This window comes from Temnothorax americanus, unplaced genomic scaffold, assembly GCF_048541705.1.
Source record: "Temnothorax americanus isolate GAGA-0224 unplaced genomic scaffold, ASM4854170v1 Scaffold204, whole genome shotgun sequence".
NCBI classification, from domain to species: Eukaryota; Metazoa; Arthropoda; class Insecta; order Hymenoptera; family Formicidae; genus Temnothorax; species Temnothorax americanus.
In genome coordinates, this window is record NW_027509344.1 from 83,606 (window position 1) to 107,043 (window position 23,438).

Below are 23,438 nucleotides of genomic sequence, written 5' to 3' on the forward strand. Positions count from 1 at the left end.
TTGTCGGTTTAATATTCTACTATTATTATCTGTGTGATTTCTATGATTTCGAAGACTTTGTAAATTCGGTTTTCTACTAGTATTATTCGCTTAATAACGGCGCTTTCCGCGCGTTTACTAAATTACGTAACTCTCCGTGTTTTTCTGGCGTCCGCGTTACTATCATTTTGTTGTTTAGAAATTGACGCCCGCGCTATCAACCGCGCTATTATTTTTCTTATTAATGAAAGCCAGAATGGCCCTTGCAATGTTCTATTACACAATAAATGTTACTTTATTTGTTAGCGATTGAGTTCATGATTTACGTGTCACCCCGCCGAGTATCGCGCTGCCCTTCATCAACCCCGCCCTGCTATTAGGTCGAGCTAGCCATTCCCTTGCACACCGACTTATTTAGTTTTGCGTCTCCTTTTGGTTTTTCGCGGTTTCGCGGACGCGAATTTACGCGTTTGGCGCCCAACATAAAATTTAGTTCGTGTAGCGTCGGAGGTGCGAGAGAATCATCGGAGAGGCCTATCATCCTTCTCTCCTTTCCCCTTTTGATCCATCACACGCCCCGGACCGCTCCGGGAGTGAGAAAAAGTCGTGACAATGTATATAATGTGTTAGGTTTAAGTGTAGACTTACAACTAGTTATTTTTTTTAAATAATAGAATCATACAAAAATTTCTTGAATAAAAATTATTTTGTTCAAAATTTATACATATACGTATAATGACTTAAATAAAAGTTTTATGTTTTTAATAAACATTTTTTTATTATTGATATTTTGTTGTTCTGTTCATATTTAAAAATAGCACAAACGTCATCTCATAAACAACTACTGAAAGTTACATTTTTTTTCACCGTGTGTCATAAAATTTTTTATAAAATTGTAATGAAATAGATACAATGTTTTATATTAAAAAAAAAATTAAAACTCATTAAAAATGTTTGAAAAATAATAATTTAAAACTTTTGCTTAAGTTATATAGATCGTTTTAAACAAAATAGCTTTATTCGAAAAATTTTTATAACTCCCCACACAGAACATAACATTAATTAGACATCCTTACAACCTCCATGTGTGTCACGTGTCACGTTACACTGTAGCGCGACAAAGTTGCTCGTCTATTTGCGCCCTTACGAGTTATATAGTTGTTTGTACTCCAGTAATGTGAAGCTGCTTAACATTATAGATGCTCGAAATGCCATTCGGTTTATATTATAAACAATGCTCAATATCTTCACACTATTGGGATCTGACATAGAGGCGGGGCTTAACCAATTTGGCGCCGATCGGCTCACAGTTTTGGTGGACTTTAAACGCTGTGTTATAGTCTGTTATTAAAATGTTAATATTTATGGAAAATATTTGTGATTGGGCTGGTGCAAATCCTGCGCAGAGAAAATTTATTGAAGGCAAAAGTATTAACGGCGATCAGCCGCGAGGCCTCACGCCACTCTGACACGCTTGGCTCTAGAACACCGTGACCGCCGAGGCACGAAGCCCTTGAGGCACGCGCTCCGCCTAACCCAGTAAGTAAGGAAACGATGAAAGTAGTGGTATTTCACCGGCGATGTTGCCATCTTCCACTTATGCTACACCTCTCATGTCTCCTTACAGTGCCAGACTAGAGTCAAGCTCAACAGGGTCTTCCTTCTTCGCTAATTTTTCCAAGCCCGTTCCCTTGGAACCCGTCCCTTGGGCAGCGTTTTAAAAGCAGGACAAATCCCGCTTCGCGTGGGCTCAAAATCTATTCCCCTCTCCCCAAACTCATCCATTAATTAAAAGCACCAAATTTGATATTCTTTTTTTTTAAACTCTAACATCTTACACATCTTCGAATTCTTTTTTAATAAATAATAAATAATAGATAATATTATAGATGCAGATTAGCATATTGTCAAATATTTCAAAAACGTAATCCCCTATATTAAAGCCTTTAAATTTTATCTTTGCTCGCGCTTCGCGCGTTTTCACCCGCTGACCCGCCATTATTGACTCTCTTTTATTTTATTTTATTTTATTTTCTTTCTGTTCCTCCTTTTTCTATTTTGTTTAAAAATTCTACCGGGTTTAGTTTTACATTTGCTGCCTTTCTGTTCTAATATCAATTTATTTATTCTTTTTTTTCGCCCGCGTTTTGCGCGCTTTTACCATCTGAAAAATTATCCATTAATGAAAAATTAAACTTATCCTTCAAGAATTAAAAAAATTTTAATTTAAAAAAATTCAGCTTGATATCTCAAAATTTGCGGTACCAGTTTTATCAAAATCATCAACAAAAAATTAGAAAAGTTGATTTCTAAAAAATCGGTGACAAAAAATTATCCATAAAAATTATCCATAAAAAAATTTAGCTTGATATCTGATAACGATATTCTCTCGATAATCTCTGTCTGTCCAAACGGGCTCGTTGGTCGATTCGCCCAGACACGATCTCTTCACTCTCAGTGCTCAGGATGTCGTCGCGGCTCGTGGAATAAGATACTCTCGGGTAGTTTAATAATAGGCTTTAATAATCTGATCAATTACACAGGGGGTTCTCGCTATCGTACGCTTACGCTCGGTATCTTGGCCTCAGCCCTACGCTCAACCGTCTCGCTCGAGCTCCCGTGACTCACTGCCCACCCTCGCAACTCCTCTCTCTCGCTCTCACTCACACCATCACGCTCGCTCGCTCATTGGCTCTCGCCATTACGCTCTCTTATTGGCCACTGCCAACGTACGCTCTGCTCTCTGTCTCTCTCACTCAGTACTCGCTCGTTATCATATCTCAAAATTTGCGGAAATTGGAGCAATCACGTACATTTTTTTAAACAGAAATCGGAAACTTCTTTATTATTAGCAATTTTTCTAATTCTATTACATTCTTTAGTTATTTCTACCCTTATTTCATATATAATTCTTTAAGACTCGGTCAATTATTTCCCGAGAAATTTGAAAAATTTCGTAACCGGTTTCCAAAAAGATCGGTAACGAAAAATTATACACTTTATGGCAATTCCCGGGAAATTCTACTCCTACTTTATATACAATTCTTTGAGATTTGGTCAATTATTTCCCGAAAAATTGGAAAAATTTCGGTACCGGCTTCTAAAAAATCGGTAACAAAATTGTATACTTTATAGCACTCCCCGGAAAATTCTACCCCTACTTCATATACAATACTTTGAAATTCGGCCACTAACGAATGAGTAGTTCGCGGTCAGACAGACAGACAGACGTCAGGTACTTATATATAATAATAGATGTGGAATAAATGAACAAAACATGAGAGGTGATGTTGTGAACTTTACAGCGCTATGTTTACAAACTTTTCACAGCAGTTTTCTTCAAGCGTCTCGTTTTTGCAACATCTATCATCAAATTATTCACCGTTAATTATTATTGAAAATGTATCATTTACATATTCACGATGTTTACGCTTTAGGTTAAACAAAATTTCAAATTAATTTTTTCTGTCAACAATTAACTTACCTGGCAGTATATAATCCTCTTTCTTGAAATGCAGTGAACACACTCTCAAACAAGGGATCACTTTTTCCATCTATACTATTATATAAAATCCTTACGGGTGGTGTACGTTTGAACGTTAATAACTTAAAAACTGTTGGACCAAATTTTTACAACAAGTACATGAAATAGGGGTAGAATTTTTTGGAATGTGCTATAGGGTGTGTATTTTTTCGTTACCGATTTTCTGGAAACCGATTTTTTTAATTTTTCTAATCTTTACGAGTAAAAGAATTAAAAAAATCGGTGTCCAGAAAATAAATAACAAAAAACTATACACCCTATAGCACTCTCCGGAAAATTCTACCCCTATTTTATATGGTTTTAATACAAATTCGGTCCAATAATTTTTAAGTTAAAAACGTTCAAACATATACCACCCGTAAGAATTAGAAAAATAAAAAAAAACGTTATTAACTTAAAAACTATTAGACCGAATTTATATTAGAACCATATAAAATAGGGGTAGAATTTTCCGGCAAGTGCTATAGAATGTATAGTTTTTCGTTATCTATTTTCTGGAAACCCATTTTTTTAATTTTTTTAATTCTTACAAGTGGTGTATGTTTGAACGTTTTTAACTTAAAAACTATTGGACCGAATTTGTATTAGAACCATATAAAATAGGGGTAGAATTTTCCGGGGAGTGCTATAGAGTGTATAGTTTTTCGTTACCGATCTTCTGGAAACCGGTTTTTCTAATTTTTTTTAATTCTTACGCGAAATAATTGACCGAATCTCAAAGAATTATATATGAAACAGGGATAGAATTTTCCGGGGAGTGATATAAAGTGTATAATTTTTCGTTTCTGATTTTTTTGGAAAATGGTACCAAAATTTTTCCAATTTTTCGGGAATTAATTGCCCGAATTTCAAAGAATTGAATTTTGTGATATAAAGTGTATAATTTTTCGTCTGATCTTTTTAGAAATTGTTATCAGAAAGTTTTTGAATTTTTCGGGAAATAATTGATCGAATTTTAAAGAATTGTATATAAAACAGAGGTAGAATTTCTCGGGAAGTGTTATAAACTGTATTAGTTTTTCGTTACTGATCTTTCAAAAATTTTATTAACTTTTAGAGGATGGGTTTAATTGCCACGATGTGTATTATTTTTCGATAACAATTTATTTTTTTATGTATGATAAGTTATTTATTTCACATATTATATGTGAACAGAGTCACTTCAATTCGTGGCTTTTGTGACTGTCGCGAGTGATAGAAAAGTTATTGGGGTTTTCTTGCAATAACCTGCAGTTAAAACGAGAGAAACAACTTATTCGATTTTTATATAAATAAGATTATCATTAAAAATTTGGATTAATGAAAAGAAAAGTTTCCAAGAAATAATTTACACAAAAAAGAATGACGCCAAAATTTTGATAAAATATGTGTGTAAAATAATTCAATTTTTTATGAGAGGGAGAGGGAGAGGGAAAGGAAGAGGGAGGGGGAGAGGGAAAGGAAGAGGGAAAGGAAAAGGGAGAGAGAGAGAGGAAGAGAGGAAAAGGGAGAGAGGGAGGGAGAGGGGAGAGAGAGAGAGAGAGAGAGAGAGAGAGAGAGAGAGAGAGAGAGAGAGAGAGATTATTTGCGTGTATTATTACACATGTCCTCCGGGGCGAAGCCCGGGTAACCAGCTAGTATATTAATATAATTTTTAATGCATTTTTCCAGGCTTTGAAACAATCAATTTTCTCTAAATTGCTAAAATAATTTTTGACATGTATGAAGCACTTTTTGGGCTTGGGAAAGCGATGAAATCGAACATTTAAATTACTATCAACCTTACTTCCACAACCACGAACTAAACACTTAATTCTGCTCGTAGATTTGCAACGCGGAGAAAATTCATCCATATTAATAAAAATACAACACAAACCTAGTACGACCGCACGTTTAAGCCTGTACAATGCCACGAGATCTGTGTGAGCCCTGAGTGCTTTTACTTTCGACCACCAGATATCATGGCGACGAATGTTAGATCCCAATTTCCCGATCTTGTTGATTTTTATTTGTGAATCTCCGTATCAAATGCGTATTAAATCTCGGATTATACCGGTGCAAACCGAGATTTGATACGAATTTGATACAAATGTGAGTATATACAATATATACATGGTACGTGTACCAAACAGTCGGTATAAACTAGACCATTAATTGAATTTACTCACTTCTCTTGCTAGAACCACTTAATAATTCATTCCAATAGAATGTGTGAAATCAACAAGGGGAATATTCTGAAAATATATTGCACTGTTTACAAAAACAAAATAAGAACGATTTCGAGCACCTCCTATAAAGGTAAGCAGCTGTAAATTACTAAAGCACAAAAATGGCTATAACTTAGAAACAAGGTCAAATAGCTGGACATATGTTTATTGTACATATAAACTTCCTTCATTGTTTTTGTATCCTGAATCCACCACTATAAGACTTCTCACATATTTCGAAACACTCTGTATATATTTTAATTAAACACTGTAGATTAATATATGTAGTAGAAATTATCGGTTTGCATTTTTAAGATTAATTTATTGTATGACAATACATTTTATAGGCTCAACTCATTTCGAGGATGTGGGTTATTTATTTTGTCCTCACATAATGAAAGACTTGGGAATATCGTTGCCTACACCTGATTCGAAGGATTATAAAATGATAAATTACATAACGCAGCTGTGGACAGATTTTGCTAAAACAGGGTATTACAGACTTAATATTTTTATTTGCATTTTATATGGAGAGTATATATTGCATATTAATAATTAATGCTAATTTTATTTAGGAATCCAACGCCTGTTATTTCGGATTTGTGTCCTATTAAATGGATACCGCTAAAAAGTGCAAATGGATACGATTATCTAAACATCGATATAGAACTTCAGATGAAAGTTTTTCGTAAAGGAGAACAACGTTGGAACTGGGAAAATATTAAAAAAAAATTATAAACAATTATTGCTGAGAACTGTTTTTACAGTTCAGAGTATGTATGTACAATATTATTGAACTTTTCGGAATGGATTCTGATTAGAACTATTCCGTTTTCTTTAGAAAACGTAATAGAAATCTAGGAAATAACTAAACAATTTCGGTCAAAATCTATTTCAAAAAATTTTATAATATGTGTCCAAGAGGGATCTTAGTTTAAAAGAAACAGCTAAAATTTTTGTTGAAATAATAACCAATAACATGACGTTCTAATCTCTCGGAATTGGTGATTAGTGCAGTTTCTTAAGAGAAAAAATAAAGAGGAAAAGATCGGTATATGGTGCAATATGATTCGTTTGAATACGATTAATTCTTATTAGTTGATTGTGGATCAGATGTTCAGGAAAGGATTTTAGATATTATAGAAAGTAAATGAGTCATAAGGGTCATAAGGTAAGGGCTTAGACAAATAGTGGGCTTATTGGAGTATTTGTTTGGGAAAACTGTTTATAAAAACTGTTTGGAATATAGAAATCATAAATAATTTAAAAATATTTAAAATATGAGTTGCGACACGCAAACAGCGCACAAAATGTGTGTACGATTTTTTATATTAAAAAGATCAACATTTTTTTATGACAAAGTCACATTTGTGTAGTTTTTTTTAAATGAAAGCCAGTATCAGAGATTTACTTATGTGACCGTTTTTGAATAAAAAGTTTGGCATATTGTGTTTAAGAAAAACACTTTATTTTTAATCGAAGTATGCACTCATATTATTAATACATTTTTGCCATTTCAATGGTAAAATGCGTACAGATGCGTAGCGATGAAGTCACGGAAGGCACTTTCGACAGCCTCTTGTGAATTGAATTTCTTCTCGTGTAAAAAGTTGTTGAAATTCCAAAAGTAGTCTGTTGGTGTAAGGTCTGGGGAATATGGTGGTTAACGGAGAGTTTCCAATTATAGCTCTTGCAATTTTGACACAATTTTTTGTAAAATATGTGGTCGCGCGTTATCATGAAACAGGATGGGGGAAGAGCGATTGATTAATCTCGATTATTATTTAATTGCAAGCTTCTCCATCATGGTTTACAATTCCTTGCAGTTACATCTGCCGTAATCGAAGTTTTATGCCAAGTTTTATGAAACTGAAATGAATAACACCGGCAGAGGATCACCAAACAGTGATTATAAGCTTCTTCTGGTAGACGTTTCAGGCATTGTTTTGGTACTGTTTGAACTTCTACTGTTCCTGACCGAATACCCAGAAGTATCTCTCCCAAATTATGTTCAAACAACGACAAGTCGCAGTAGGGCGAATAGTCCGCAAGAAGCACACAGTAAAGTTTAGCACCCTTTGGTTTATTACACTCTGGTTAACTATATACAGATTGATTATCAGAACTAAAAATTGCATGTGTTTTCGGAACATGTCCCTTTCGGCAAGTGCCGGCGTAACGCGCCTTTATTTCTCACTTTTCTCTTCCGTTCATCGTTAAAATACTCGATCGACAAGCCATCTGACTAGAGCCTGGAAAGGAAAAGTAACATGGACGCGACTCGCGAGCGTGACTACGAATTCGGAATTGGGGAATATTCCAAACAGGTGCTTTACTTGGATCCAACTATTGCAATTTTTGTACAGGATCCATTTTTTATCACAATTAATAACAATTTGATTAAAAAATTCATTTTTGTTTTAACAGCAAAATACAGATTTTAAAACGTGCTCTTTCGGGCGTTCGTTTAATTCGTGCAGCATCTACTTTTTCAACTTTTTTATTTTACCATTTTGATTTTAAATGACCAATATTGTTTTAATACTAACATTAAACCTTGTTGCTAATTCACCAAAAGTTTCAGATGGATCCGCTTCCACTATCGCCTTTAATTCATCATTATCGACCTTCGTCTCAGGTCGCACACACGACTCATTCTCGAGATCACCAGAAACAAAAACGATTAAACCAATAACGGACTGTACAAGTTAGAGTCAGTCAAGTATATTTAATTGTTTCACTCTAACTTATTGCGAATGTGCACCAGTTAAGGAATTCCTTCGAAGAAAAATAGATGCCATGGTATAAATGGTACATGTATAAAGCTTCTAGAACATTCTAACGCATGTCTCAAAGACGTCATAAACACGTTCAAAAGACGTGAAAAGTAGTAATTTTAAATTTTATTATAGAAAAAAACGTTTCTATAATAGTTTTTTAAACGTTATTTTATCGGGAAAGAAACGTTCTATTGAATGATGTTCGAAATTGGCGTTTAATGAAAGCGATATTCTCTGTTGACGATCGTTGTCACGAAGCGAGCGTCAGGGTGACACATACATGAAGCGCGGAAACGCGGAAGATAAAATTTACTAGATTCCCGCGTTCCGTTCCGTCTGTTTTGATTGCCTTATATTACATAGAGCAAATTTGCGCGGAAAAGCGGAACGGTATGGTGACAAATAGACATTTGTATTCATTTCTTTTAATTGTGTTCACCTAATTTATTGCAATTTTTATTAATATGCTTATCTTTTCAGCTTATCTATTGAATACAAGCATTTTAATCAATAAATACCGTTAAAAATTAACATTTTATAATTCTCGGTTCCGCTTTTTCGCTCAAAATATGCCATGTAATATAAAACAATCAAAACAGACGGAACGGAACGCGGGAATCTAGTACATTTGTCTTCCGCGTTTCCGCGTTTTTGCGTTTTCACGTTTCTACGTTTCCGTGCTCCATATGTACTGTTAAGAATAAATGTTAATAGCGTTTCCTGTTTTACGTGATGCTAGCAATTGTATATTGACTATGTTTATCGATAAGTCCGTACTCGCAGAAATCGAGATGAGTGCCGAGCCTATTCTTGTTAGCATGCGCGCGCACCATCAAATCTCGAGCAAGCCGGTCTCGCCTATAGCGACTAAACAGTCGCAGTCCGGAAACATGAGAGCAAACACGCGCCATACATTATAATACAATGAAGCTTATATATAGACAGCAACAAGTGAAATTAATCCGTTTTTCTACCGCTCCGTTTCATGTAACTATTCTGCTCTAACAGGTGTTGTAATTTCAATTCGATCTTTACTGTTAATATTAACGAAACCGTCGTGAGTTGAATTGATTTCTCACCGTAGTAAGTAACGCGATCATATATTACGATCTACGTTAAATGATTACTGTATAAGGGAATTTAAAAGGTTTAATGGTTATTTATCATGATACATAAGTGTAGAGGGATAGTAATAAAGGATGGAATACAGAAAAATACAAGTGCATAGCTCTTATAGTCTTTGTTTAGCTTAATATCTTGTATATCCCACCTGTTTAGGATATACGGCATTTTTAGCGCGCGGGATTTATGCTATAGTACAGACACTCCGTAAAAGTCAAAATCTCTTGTGTTCTTTTTTCTTCTTTTTTTTTGGATCGTATAACAGTAACTTTTAATGCATCTATCGTTTTTCTATCTTTTTTTTAATTTTTCAGTTTTATAATTTGTTTATTATTTTTACACCTTAATAAACTTTTTACACACATTTTATAACTTATTATGACATTTTATTGTCTCATTTATAAACATTAATTGTAATTTTTAATAAAGCGTATATTTCACTCATGAATGTCATATATCCCACCTCTATGGGATATATGACAAAAATGTAAAAGTTTCTAAAAGTTTTTTAAATTAAATACAAAGAATGAATTTTTTATATTTCTATTTTTTTATAGTAGTAGACAGTATAAAATTTTTATTGGTATATTTCATTTGTCTTAAACATAGTAAATAGTACTCGATAAATTAAGTTTCCCTTAACTGCAGCGTATTGGAATTTTCAGTCGTGACGTCGCCGTGACGTCACAAGGCCAAGATGGCTGGCCTATTCCTGAAAGTTGTACACAAACATACGGTCTGAGGTGGTTTATCATGCCTTTTAAAAGCGTGTGACAAAAAAAATGTACTTAAATATAAAAGAAATATGTGCATTTGCACAGTGCACCCCTTCTTTAAGAAATTTCATGGAAGGAGAAAATTTGTTGTGCTGTGGACACTTATTAACATGCGGGATAACCTTTGAAGATAATGACAAATGGCATCAAGTTCGACTCGAGCCACCGTGCGAGACGAACGTGTGTGCCAGCTGCCAGTGTTGCTTGTTCCGAGATTATACCAGTTTTTTGATACGGTGTTGCGCGGTGGTGGAGGTTGTGACGGGAAGTCCTTTTTTGGGAGGGTTTTTACTTTCTTTTATTGTTAGTGTTGCTCCCATAGTTATGAAGCTGGTGGCCAAAATTTTTATATGATTTGCTCATGTGGCAGACATTATTAATAGCGATAATTGTACTATAAGAAACATTAAGGACCGCGTCTGCCACCATGGTAGCGCTGCGTTGTCAATTAACAGCGCTTCAAATTTGTTTAAAAAAAGGGGGTACTATATGATTTGCTCATGTCTGCCTCTGAGGCTGATGTTCAGAATCCTTCTGGAAACGAAGAAAATCGAAGAGGCAGACATTCAGGCCTCTGATATTCCAAAGGTAGACTATTTGAATATTTTGAGGAGACTAGAAATCGTACTTTTTATAAACTTTTTATAAACAAAACGATTTCGAGTAATAGTAATATTGATATTGTTGCCGGAGGCACGCAGCCGTCTTTAGGTGATCACGTGAGTGACGTGAAGACGTGAACATGCCACGCGTAAATAGTGTGGACGATCCGTTTCAAGCCGGGGTGCAACGGATGCAGTGCACCCGGGCGGCCGCCCCGAAAGGGTGGCCAGCGGCTGTCAACGTGTCTTTAAAAGTAATCGTACAACCGAAATAAATTAAAAAAAATTTGGGAAAAATTTGAAGTCGAACTAGAAATCTGAAAGCTAAATTATAGTGAATTATAGCCGAATTATATGAAGCGCTGCCCTCGTGATATATATATAGGTTATTTGGTTTTATTAAGATGGCACTCTTGGTTCTGGCAATGTTGCCAATGTTGCAAACTGAGAATCAGCTTGTATCAGTGGGAATGGGAATCGGAATCCCCGTATGCGACACTGCAAGATCCAAAATATCCAAAGTATAAGGTATGCTACATATCTTATACATACTGTATATAGTATCGCGTATTATTTTTATTGTATGCAGCTGGAACTACAAAGTGTGTGTAGATGTAACAATGCCCATACAGCACAGAAAGGTTATACAGGTCAACGTAATTGATTAAATAATAATAATATAATTTATTGATTTATTTCATAAAATAAAAATTTTTGTTATATTTATATGCATATATTGAACTCTACATTTTAAATAGATAATGGACGGATGATTTTCGTTCATTCGTTGAACATTTATCTGTCCGAAATTTGTAAACAATTAATTTAATATCTGAAATTTCTGCGTTAGGGTTTTATCAGAAATTAAACTGAAGTAGTGTATCTTTAATATTATTAGCTGCTTTTTGCAAGCTTTAAATAATTCTTATAACTAAAACTTAGATACGAGATAGATAGCGCATCTCACGTACGTCGCAGAGCAGTAAACAAACGAACTAGCGAAATATTACAATGATATGTTTTTATAATGTCTGTACAATATTACGTTGCAATTTGCAAAATTGTAACATTGCTGCAACGCCAACGTAACGAAAATGTTCTGTGCTGTAAACAATATAAACTTCACGATTTCTAGATGTCCGACCAAAAAACAAAACGTTTATCGGGAGCCGAATACAGAAAACGAAAGCTTCAAAGAAATGCAGAATTACTAAAAAATGAAGGAGCAATAAAAAAAATTTTGTTCGTCAACGATCGACAGGCAGAAATACCAAGCTCGTCTAAGTCAATAACGATTGACAAGGAAAGATTACCGGCTGAATGTACGCACGACGAAGAACCTCCAGACGGAAATGATACAAGAATGAAAGGTGAAAATAAAGCTCAAGATGAAATTGTAATGCAGGTTGCTGAGAGTACTGAGACAATAAACGAACACACACTGGCGACAGAAATATTCTCTGTGACGGAAAAATGTCTAACAAGGGAACCTCGCAAAGTGGAAAATTCTGATTTTAATATAACTTTCCACACATGTAGGGGGAGTAAAAAGATGAATTTAGATATTTTTTGTAGCGGCCCAAAAATGGTTTTAAGGGGTGAAACCACCTCTCATATGTAGAGCGGTTTTTTGCTTTTCTCGATATATTTCGAAATATATTCGAGATATCAAAAAATGTTTCAAATAAAAGTTTTATGGTAAAAACATCTTTATTTAACCACATTAATAAAATTTTGAAAAAAAATTTTGTTTAAAAAATTATTTTTAAAAAATATTATATTAATGTTGTTGAATAGAGGAGATTTTACCATAAAACTTTTATTTGAAACATTTTTTGATATCTCGAATACTTTTCGAAATATATCGAAAAAAGCAAAAAACCGCTCTACATATGAGAGGTGGTTTCACCCCTTAAAACCGTTTTTGGGCCGCTACAAAAAATATCTAAATTCATCTTTTTACTCCCCCTACATGTGTGGAAAGTTATATTAAAATCAGAATTTTCCACTTCGCGAGGTTCCCTTGTTAAACATTTTTCCGTCACAGAGAATATTTCTGTCGCCAGTGTGTGTTCGTTTATTGTCTCAGTACTCTCAGCAACCTGCATTACAATTTCATCTTGAGCTTTATTTTCACCTTTCTAATGAGCCAATTCACCAATTTCTAATGAGCCGGCACTGGTTTCTGACATTCACCCGACATTAAGAAATATTATATCATATATTCAATTCAAAATTTTATTACTCTTTTTAAATTGAATTTGTTTCTTAAGATAATTTTTGAAAAATTATATATTTGCACTGGGGTTATGACATGTAGACTATATATAACACTTTATATCAAATTAAGAAGTAGTCTACCACGTAAGGCAGTTGGCTCACGATCCAGAGGTCCCGAGTTCGAATCCCACCAGGTAAGTGTGTTTTTCAAATACGAGAAAATATTTATAATCATAGACTGCATCTTAAGAAACAAATTTAGTTATAAAATAGTAATTAAATAATAAAATTAAAAATATTTTTTTTGAGTGTGTTATAAGATTACTTTAAACAATAATTTTTTAAAGTGTCCAAATTTACCTTTAATTTTTTTTAAGTTTTTCTTTAAAGTAAGTTTTAAGGTTTTTTTAAAAGATTTTTAAAGTAAATTTTCCCAAGGGATTTGTCTCGTTGCAGATAATATACGATCGATAATACTAGATAACGCGAGACAGTCAAAGTATTTTTCTGTGATCTTTGAATGCACGCCAGACGTAAATCATGTAGAACAAATTACTGTGATAATTCGTGTTGGCTTTACAGAGTAATGTGTCTGACCGGGTAGAAAATTTTCAAGTAGAAGAGTATTTTTTATCGTATTATAGGAACACTTAATATTTGTTATATACGTGTGTTACGTCCTGCAGACTCCACGATATCCCTTTTTTGCGGGAATCCTTATGCGCCTAAGATAGCCCTAAGATTAGAATAAACAAGCCAAGTACGGACGGTTATCGATCGGGATGAGGTTAGATCTCCTCGCATTCCTTTTTTTTATGATCAAACTACTTATTTGCTTGGGCAACTAAAAGCAACCTCCCAGATGATAAATTACTAACAGACGGGGGATATGGTGACCAGATTCTTGTCAACCTCGTCTGGCTCATAACTATAAATCCGGCGACACAACGCGCAGAAAGGAGCCTTAACTTCAGACGAGGGATGATGGGGATCTGTATTATATCGCGCGACTCACTCAAAACTGGCCGTGCGATGTTCCGACAAACAGAAACGAAACCTAATACGTGGTTTTAGAAATCTTAAGAGCACGTGGCGGAAGTTTCTGTTTGCAATAAAACTGCACTTAAAATTGAGAAGTATGGATCGTCTGTCAACGTAGACACAAAGTCGCGAGATAAGTAAGGAACCCTAATAAAAGAGAAATCGGCGATAGCCGAAAAACAAATGCGTCACTGGAAAGAACCGATGGGTTACACCCCCAATAAGACAGTGGAGGCCAAGAGGGGGGCTCACCAATGAAAAACCGCAAAAATCGATAACCGTCTCTAGCTTTCCAGGATAGGCGAAAACTTAAGAATCTACCTCTTGGGTGAGGAACATCTCGACCAATAAAAAATCCGTTAAACAAAAATTAGAAACATCCCGCCAACCCGAAATTCTTTAAACAATAAACCAGACACACCCCACATGAAATCCACCCCTTCCATTCCCTACATTTTCCTATATAAACCCCGAGATTGCGACACTCGCGCTCTCAAAACTTCTCAGTCTCTTCAAGCCTCTGAAGATTTAATCGTGATCTCTTCCGTTTTCGAGTCACGATTTCGCATTTAGAGTCTGTGCAAAAGATCCAGCAGCACATCAGTCGCTCCGACTCATTCACCAGCGACACCGAGAAGAAACCCATTCGTTTTTTAACTCATCAAGTAGTAAGTCCCGTAATTTCTTTGATCCTGCTTTTTCCGCGTTATTGCCCCCCCCCTTCTTAAACGGTCTATCGATTATCGGACCCTCGGAAGCTCATTATATATTTGGGGCCGGTCAGTGTAGACATCAGGTTTCCAGCGGTCGTTGGCGTTGTCGTGGGCCTGACTTGCCTCCCGGCGTCTCGCCGCTGTCGTGGACTCAGCTGGTCCACTGACCTCCCTGAGCTTATGCTCGTGGGTCGGTTAGTGTAGGCATCGAGTTCCCAGCGGTCGTTGGCGTTGTGGCAGGCCTGACTTGGTTCCCGGCGTCTCGTCGTTGTCGTGGGCCCAGACTGTCCACTGACCTTCCCCCCCCCCCTAAGTTCGACGATTTCCTTTTGTTCGCTTCCGACCGGGTCCGAGAGAGATTGACTAAAAATAAGTAAATATTTTTAGTGGACCCGAAAGCCCTGGTCCCTCAAGGACCGAATCTCCGCACAATTAGGCGACATCGAAATCGCCAGAACAAGCGAGCGCGACGGGAGGTCGAACTCCCCCGGGAGCGGCTCAACGCCGGTCCTCCGCGACTCGCCACCCCACCGCCCCTACTAGCTTCTACGAAAGAACCTGGTTGTTCGAACCAGGATTGTCCCGCTACCATTCAGCCCTATCGCCCAGTCGTCCTACCCTCCCGCACAATAGTCGAACATCGCCCTATTTGCCGTGTGGGTCCGTTTCGCGTGGTCCTGCCTCGCGTGGTCCCCGTTAACCCCGATCCAGTCCGCTTCTTAGAACCTCCCGATTCCCCCTCCTCTTCCCGAAGTCCGTCCCCGACCTCCTCGACCGCCTCGACTCTCGATCTCGAGGAAGTAGTCGTTCCCGAGATGATTACTCTTGACTAATTATTTGTTTTAATACACACACCGCACCCCTACAACTAATTTAATTTTATTTCAATGGCGGTATCCTTATTTTCCATTCATAAATTCTTGTCTCACCCCGCAAACATCTCCATATATTTTGTTTTAATTGTGACTTAATTTTAGTTTAACACACACCACACGCACTCTTACATTTAGCTAAATTTATGTAACTTCATTCCTTAAATAATTGTGATAATGGCGGGCAGAATGGCCATTCCCAAATAGGTTTTCCCTTAAAAATCCTGCCCAATCACCTCCGCACTTATGTACCACCCGAGAAGAATCTACACACGCTACACACATATCCGACATTCACACTTATATTCAGTTTATCTGCTTAATTCTTATTTATTGTTCACCTAGCTTATATTATTGTAATAGAATATTTTATTGTAATAAAATGTTTAGCTTATGTTAAATGTTAATTTCAAACTGCATTGAGATTTATAACTTAAAAACCTCTAACCCTACTCTTCCACCTCTCGAAATCGCACGAGGTCCGATCCTGAGTTAAAGGGATTAAATTCTCTGACTCGAAAAAGGACCGACGATCGCACTGCTCATGAAAGGCGTCCTAAGGTCTTTACAGACGTTGACCCTTTCTGAGTCATAAAAGTGCGTTCGGCTCGCGCCACGCGTCTCCAAGCGCGTACCTGCGAGCGACATTTGTAAGTATCTAGCTGCGTCCTCCCTTCTCCCGACCCCTCTGGCTAACCTTTTCCTTGCTTCCCAGATTTTCACATCCTAATCCCGGGGTTGGACGTAACACGTGCGTCTACAGAACAATGTTAACTTAACGAGAGCGCTATGCGGACTGACTTAACTGCATCCTAACATAGAGAGCAGACTATCTAAAAATACAAGCACCATCTACTGAAGAACTACGACACTAACTCGTATCTCCTTTCGCCCTGAGATTACCAATGGAACATATACATCTACATTCCCCCACTTGAGCTCGAGGCAAAAAACTAACTTTAATGTAATGAAATTAAATTCATACTCTTATTACAAAAATTATTTTTTTCGGAAGTTACTACTTTAGTAAACGCATCCGCTAACATTTCCTTACTAGAAATAAAATCAAGTTTTAACTCTTTACCAGAGATCTTTTCTTTTATAAATTTATACCTCGTATCTATATGCTTCGACCTCGCATAATAGTTATCCGAACTCGCTAATTTTATAGCACTTTGATTATTTGAATATAAACAAACCGGCTCGCGAATACAAGATTTATCGATATCTTCCATTAATTTTTTAAGCTACAAGAGTTTCTGAGTAGCTAACGACATCGCGATGTACTCCGACTCGGTAGTCGATAACGAAACGGCTTGCTGCCTTCTTGAACACCAGGATACTGCACAGCTGCCTAACAGGAACACGTATCCACTAGTAGAACGTCGGCTATCCGTATCGCCGGCCCAATTAGCATCAATATATCCTATCAGCTCCGTAGGTTTAGAACAATCTATCTTCAGTCGGAGATCCTTGGTCACCTTCAAATAACGTAGCTTTCAATGCGCTTTTCCAGGGTTCTCAGCAAATGAACCAAAAGTTGTAATCGCACTGCCCAGGTCAGATCGCGTGCCTTGATACGCGTACATCAAGCAACCCAATGCCTCCCTGTATGGAACGTTTTCCATTTCCTTCTTCTCTATTGCAATTTTTGACGACATATTTTTGGTTAAGGTCTGATTCGTATCCAATGGCGTTTTTGCCGGATTGCAGTTCTCCAAGTTAAATCGATGCAAGGTTTCTTCTATATAATCTTCCTGGTCGAGGAGTATCTCTTTGGCTTGTCGATTTCTTCGTACGTTGATCCCCAAGATCTTCAAAACCGGTCCCAGATTTCTTAACTTAAATTCCTCCTCCAGTTTCATTATAATCGTCTGTTTCAACTTTCAATTCTTTGTAAATAATAAAAAATCATCTACGTATGTGGCTAGGTATGTTACGCTTACGTCATTTTCTTCACGGATATACAAACTCGGATCTTTTTTAGATCGCTCAAAACCCTTCTTCTTTAATACGTTATGTAGCTTTTTATTCCACGTGTTGGCTCCTTGCTTGAGTCCATTCATCGCTTTCTTGAGCTTGCATACTTTTCTCTCCTGTTCTTGCTTGACAAACTCTTTCGGCTGTTCTATGTATATATCTTCCTCCAAATTGCCATTGAGGAACGCTGTCACTACATCCAGATGGTCTATATCATAGTTATGTTTAGCAGCCACTGCAAAAAGACATCTAATAGTACTAAATCTAACTACAGGGCAATAGGTTTCATGATAATCAATACCCGGGATTTGTTCGTATTCTTTGATTACCAACCTCGCTCTATATCTTTGTGAGTTACCTTCTGTTACGTCCTGTTGACTCCACGATTTCCTTCTTTCGTGGAATCACTCATCTCATCACACAAAACAGACGGAAACCATAAAATAGCGGCTATCAATTGACGAAGCGGATGCACTCCAACTGTCATCGCTCATTAAATGGTGAATGACGAAACCTTCCAGAAGACTCGAACCTAATAAAATAGGCAAATTATAGACTTGTTTTTCGCATTCCATCTAATTCCACGAAATGAAGCACGAAATTTCAATTATCTCGAAATTTCGTGGCAAAGGGCGCAATAAATTAAAAATGCCATAAGGATCTGGGTGACCTCTCGGGTCACGGGAGGGCTGATCACACGTTTTTTCGTGAAACGCAGATTTGACCTAAGACCCACGCCTTGCGGCGATTGATAAAATTAAGACTCTGAAAGGGACTGTCAAAGGGCAAGATGATAACGTACTCGCCAATGAATAACTGCTAATTAAAAATTGCTCATAGGCAACGACGATTTTTGAGAAAACTCACCACGGGATAGGCAAAAAATTGAAACATACGTCACGATCAGAAGAGAACTCTACCCAATCAAATCGGATTAAAACATAATCTCGCCTCCTTAATTTTGTATAAAAATCGCGACTTTGCGCACTTGACTTCACTTCTGATCCAGTCCGAGACGTCTTAAATTATATTTACCAACCGTACTTGTCAACTATCATCCAGTCGTATTCCTCAAGTGAAACTAGATTTCTGTCGCGTCGCGAGTCGATTCTGTGCGCGTCAAGACACATCACAGAACCGAGCCAAACCTACCTCCGGAAGAATCCAACGCAGTAAGTCCGAGATACTCGCTCGGTTATCTACATACACCCCTACAGTATACATATATATATATATATATATATATATATATATATATATATATGTGTGAATACCATACACAAAAACACGTATATATATTTATATATATAAGTATAAAATCGTCTTTAAAACTCCCTCTTTTTTCGAATTCAAAATCATAAAATAATTTTAGTGAAGTCGAAAATTCACCGCCGCAAGCTCTTGGGAATAACCATCCGCAATCGGCTAATTCGGAACAGGCGCGCCCGCATAGTGGAGCGACAGCTCCTAGCCTCATTTCTAAGACGCGAACAGTCTCCGCATATCGAACTCGCTATCCCCGATTCTCCCTCTTCCCGATCTCCTTCATCTGCCTGCTGTTCCCTTGCGTATTGGGTGTTCCCCGATACCCCAGAATCTTTCCCCCTTTTTGAACCTTCCTACTCTCCGGTTCCTTCCGAGGAACTTGCGGAGTTCCGGGAGAGATCACCTGCAACTTCTCCCCTGTTCCTTTCGACGGAATTCCTTCCCCCTCTAGTTCCACCACCCTCTATCGTGACCGATCACGCTCTCCCTCCTTTTCCGACTCGAGCATCGAAGTACTCGAGGAATCCTCCACGCGTTCCCCATCCCCTACTATAGAAATAGTATATAAATGTATAAATTTATAACTAATCGCTAATCAACCATTGTATCGTAATCATAGCCCCTTACGTAATCACGAATTTATAACTGACTATTTTTCTAGAATAAATTTAAATATTTTATTCCGATAACTATGTTACCAAATTAATGTTTGAACCCTTGTTTTTATATATTCACACATACATAGTCAACACTTATTCTTCACAATCTACTCAACAAATGTATCATTGACGAGCAGAATATCGATCTTTATAAAAATCCTCCCCGATCTTCCGAATTTGTACCAGGACAAATGTCAATCCACACACACACACACCATGCTTCTACGTATTATTATATACAATAATGATTCTTTAATTTGTAATAATATTTGTCTATTCCTTTTATAATAAATGTTCTAATTATTTGATTAAAATAATCTTAATGTTTATTCATTTATAAATAAGACCTCACCCCTCACTACCTCTCTAAATCGCACAAGGTCCGATCCCCGGTAATAGGGATATTATCCTTAGTAGGTAAGTAACAAGAGTTCCGGACCACATACCGAGGGCGAGGGGGGTGAGGGGCAGGGGAGAACCGCGGGCGGGGGGAACCACGGGCGTGGGGGATCGCGGGCGGGGGGAGGGGAACCGCGAGCGGGGGAGAAGGGGAATCGCGTTCTTGGGCGTCGCGGCGGGAGGGGGAGGGGGAACCGCGTTTTTTCATGTGCCGCGGGTAGGGGGAGGGGAGAACCGCGTTCGTGGGCGCCGCGAGGAGAGGGTGGGGGGGGGAACCGCGTTTTTTGGGAGCCGTGTTTTCCGGCACCGCGGGGCGAGGGGGTCCACGTTTTCCGGCGCCGCGGGGCGAGGGGGGCCGCGTTTCGCCGCGCCGCGGAGCGTTCGCGTTTTCGCCGCGGAGCGGGGCGAGGGGGTCCGCGTTTCGCCGCGCAGGTCAGCGTGACGTCACACGCTCCCGCTCGCGTTGTCTCTCCATCGTAGATGTTTCCCCGTCCCCCGGTCGCGCGCGTCTTCTCGTTCGCGCGGTCTCTCTCTCCCGTTTGCGCGTTTTCGCTCACGATTGAGTATCTTTTCGTCGCCAACAATATTTAATCGTTCAGATCTTAATATTTAATTTATAAATATACATTTAAGTAAACAATAAACGAAGACAGCTTAACAAAAGGGAACGGTAAATAAAAAGGAAATTATTTTTAACCATATTATATACATTTATTTATCATGTAGCGCATTATACACAATAGTATCCAAAGCGTAGGCTAATAATTCGCAATCAATAATCGAATTTTTATCATAAATTTCACGCAAGATTGTAACTGCGTTACATTTATCGGTGATACAATTTTGACGTAGAGTTGTTACAAACTGTTTGAATTTTTCACTTACGCCGTGAACATTTTGACATAGTTGAAAATACACGTTCTCGACGCAATGTTCTAGTTCGAACAGAAAGAGTACTGTTGACGGCTTCATGTACAAACTGGTGCCACACGACGTCAATTTTACAATATCTGCGTCACGTATTTTAACAAGCTCCAGATCGCGAAACGTTAGCGATGATGGTGCCGATGACTGCACGAGTCGCTGTATATCTGCATGTTTTTCGATGAATGTCACCCACGTTGCATGTGGCAGAATTATCCGATTGCCTCGGTTATCGCCAATAAGTATATCCACAGAGGACAAAGGTCCCGCGCTGATTCCGACATCCAAAAATTTATACGCTGTTGACGTCAAGGCAAATCTTCTTCCCAAAATACGCGGCGTGTAGCGGGGTTTATCAAAACTGAAAAAATACAATTATATGTTCATAAAAGTTTTTGGCACAAGTATATATGAAAATTAGCGGTACTTACTCATTGTGTTGTTTCTCACACGTTTTGTCTTGAATCGGAACGTAGTAGTTCGGACATGTCTCGCGATGATTTCATCGAACACGTGCAAAACTGCAAATTTTGCAAATAGCGCCGATGTACGGCTGCTGAGATGAAATTAGATACGATAAGCAAACGATGCATCTTTAGTAGAATATAAAATGACGAATCTGGAGGATACGCTCAATAGTCGAGAACTGGAAGTCGCAAGTGCAACAAATGGCGTTAGCAAGAGGATCGTGCAATAACATGGAGCAAGAGTTGTTGGAGCAATCCACCCTGTTAAATTCGAGGGAAGACTTTGCCACGTGGGAGCAACGATGTGACGAGTTTATCGAATCATTGGAAGAACAAAGCCGAATTAAGCGGCCACGAGTATCAATCGATCAGTCATCGATCGGCCTCAAACAGTCATTGGTCGCATGTATCGCAAGACTTGAAGGTTTGAAAGACTTGGTACGTCAACGTTTCGTACATGTGGGTGCGGGATACAGTGCGAGTGAGACAGGACTCAGATGGCGCGAGATAGATCCAGCTTTTGAAAGCCGTATATTGACTGGTGCGGTGATAAATTCCAAACACATCGACCCTCGTCAATTTCTTATAAATGCGAGAGAAATTGTACTCAGTCATGTGCGGAACGTCGCGCAGCGATATGACAATGTAAAAATTAACACAGTGTTTAATGGTGAATTTGTTGCGGGTGACAAACGCGCAAATAAAAGTATTGCAACGAGAAACTATGAACTCTTTCGCGAGTCCGATCTGCATGAGTGGTACAAGAGACACGTCATCGAGTCTACTTTAGCAAAGCTGGAGGAATTCCAGGAACGTGATAGCGGATGGGCGTTGTCGCGTATACTCAATTTAATGGTAAACGTGAACAAATATAATCCATTGCACGCAGGGTGTTTTGTGGAAATACCGCAAGAAATTAAAAAGAAGAATGCGGTGATAAACGTGCAATCAATGGACAATGCATGTTTCGCATGGTCAGTGACGGCTGCTCTGTATCCAGCCAAGAGACATACAGATCGGAAATCGTCGTACCCTCATTACACGTCGGTGCTAAATCTTACGGACATTGAGTTTCCAATGACGTTGAATCAAATTAAAAAATTTGAAAATCACAACAACATCTCCATCAACGTGTACAGCATCGAGAAAAAAAACAAGAAACTTGCTATCTTGCCAATACGGGTTACTGACCGAAAGATGGACAGACACGTAAATCTCTTGTACGTGCATGACGACAACGTGGGACATTTTGCATGGATCAAGAACCTATCCCGCATCGTGAGCTCGCAAATCAACAAGCACAATGGTCGGAAATACTTTTGCGATCGGTATGAGTAGGTAGGCTACGCCGGTTCTGGATCAAGGCGTGGTGCTCGCGCGGGATGCGTGGCGAGGGGATCTCGGCGGCGCGGGGATCTCGGCGGCAACACCGATGACGTCATCCCCTCTCCACGCGTAGCCTTTTTTATAACCTAATTTAATTATTTATAACATAATTTAATTATTTATAACTTAATTTAATTAATATAATCATTTAATTTAAAAGAAATTTACATGACTTAAACTATGGAGTTGCACGCAGGAAGAGATGGCGTCGAAGACCTTTTTTTTTCCCTAGGTCTACGTTCAACAAAAAAAATTAACAAAAAACCATATTTTACGTGACTTAAACTATAGAGTCCCCATAGTGGGGAAATGGGGGTGGAAGACAGGAACGGACAAGTTCATACGTGCCGTGATGAGATTATTCTATTTTAGATAAAAGTTTTTATCTATCTTTTAATAATTTTATTAATTCTTTAAATTTGAAATGAACCGTTTATATAATTAAAAAGGACATTTTACCGCAACATATATATAATTTAAACATAGAGGAGGCTAATGTTAGATGAAAACGGAAGAGAGATT

The 23,438-nt window shown here is 37.9% G+C and overlaps 3 protein-coding genes across 3 annotated transcripts in view; 2 read left to right on the forward strand and 1 right to left on the reverse strand.

Annotated features, from left to right (window-relative positions):
• LOC143897606 (esterase FE4-like) overlaps nt 1-9,709 on the forward strand; it is a gene marked incomplete at its 5' end in the record, with an annotated part of 45,925 nt that extends 36,216 nt beyond the window's left edge. Inside the window, 2 exons of the mRNA XM_077406415.1 lie at nt 6,057-6,201; nt 6,285-9,709. Coding sequence (XP_077262541.1) covers nt 6,057-6,201; nt 6,285-6,447 — 308 coding nt within the window. The remainder of the gene's footprint in view (nt 1-6,056; nt 6,202-6,284) is intronic.
• A 10,808-nt stretch (nt 9,710-20,517) lies between these two features.
• On the reverse strand, nt 20,518-21,438 carry LOC143897603 (uncharacterized; the record flags this gene model as incomplete). The annotated part of the gene is made up of 1 exon (XM_077406412.1): nt 20,518-21,438. A coding segment is annotated over one exon (588 nt), but the record flags the coding sequence as incomplete, so codon positions are not given.
• LOC143897602 (uncharacterized) lies at nt 21,438-22,998 on the forward strand. The gene has a single exon (XM_077406411.1). The coding sequence runs from the start codon at nt 21,732-21,734 to the stop codon at nt 22,866-22,868; it is 1,137 nt and encodes a 378-aa protein (XP_077262537.1). The 5' UTR covers nt 21,438-21,731; the 3' UTR covers nt 22,869-22,998.
• The last annotated feature ends 440 nt before the right edge of the window (nt 22,999-23,438 follow it).

What these genes read in the sequence shown, in the direction of transcription:
- LOC143897602 (XM_077406411.1), top strand. Translation starts at nt 21,732, where the DNA reads ATGGCGTTAGCAAGAGGATCGTGCAATAACATGGAGCAAGAGTTGTTG.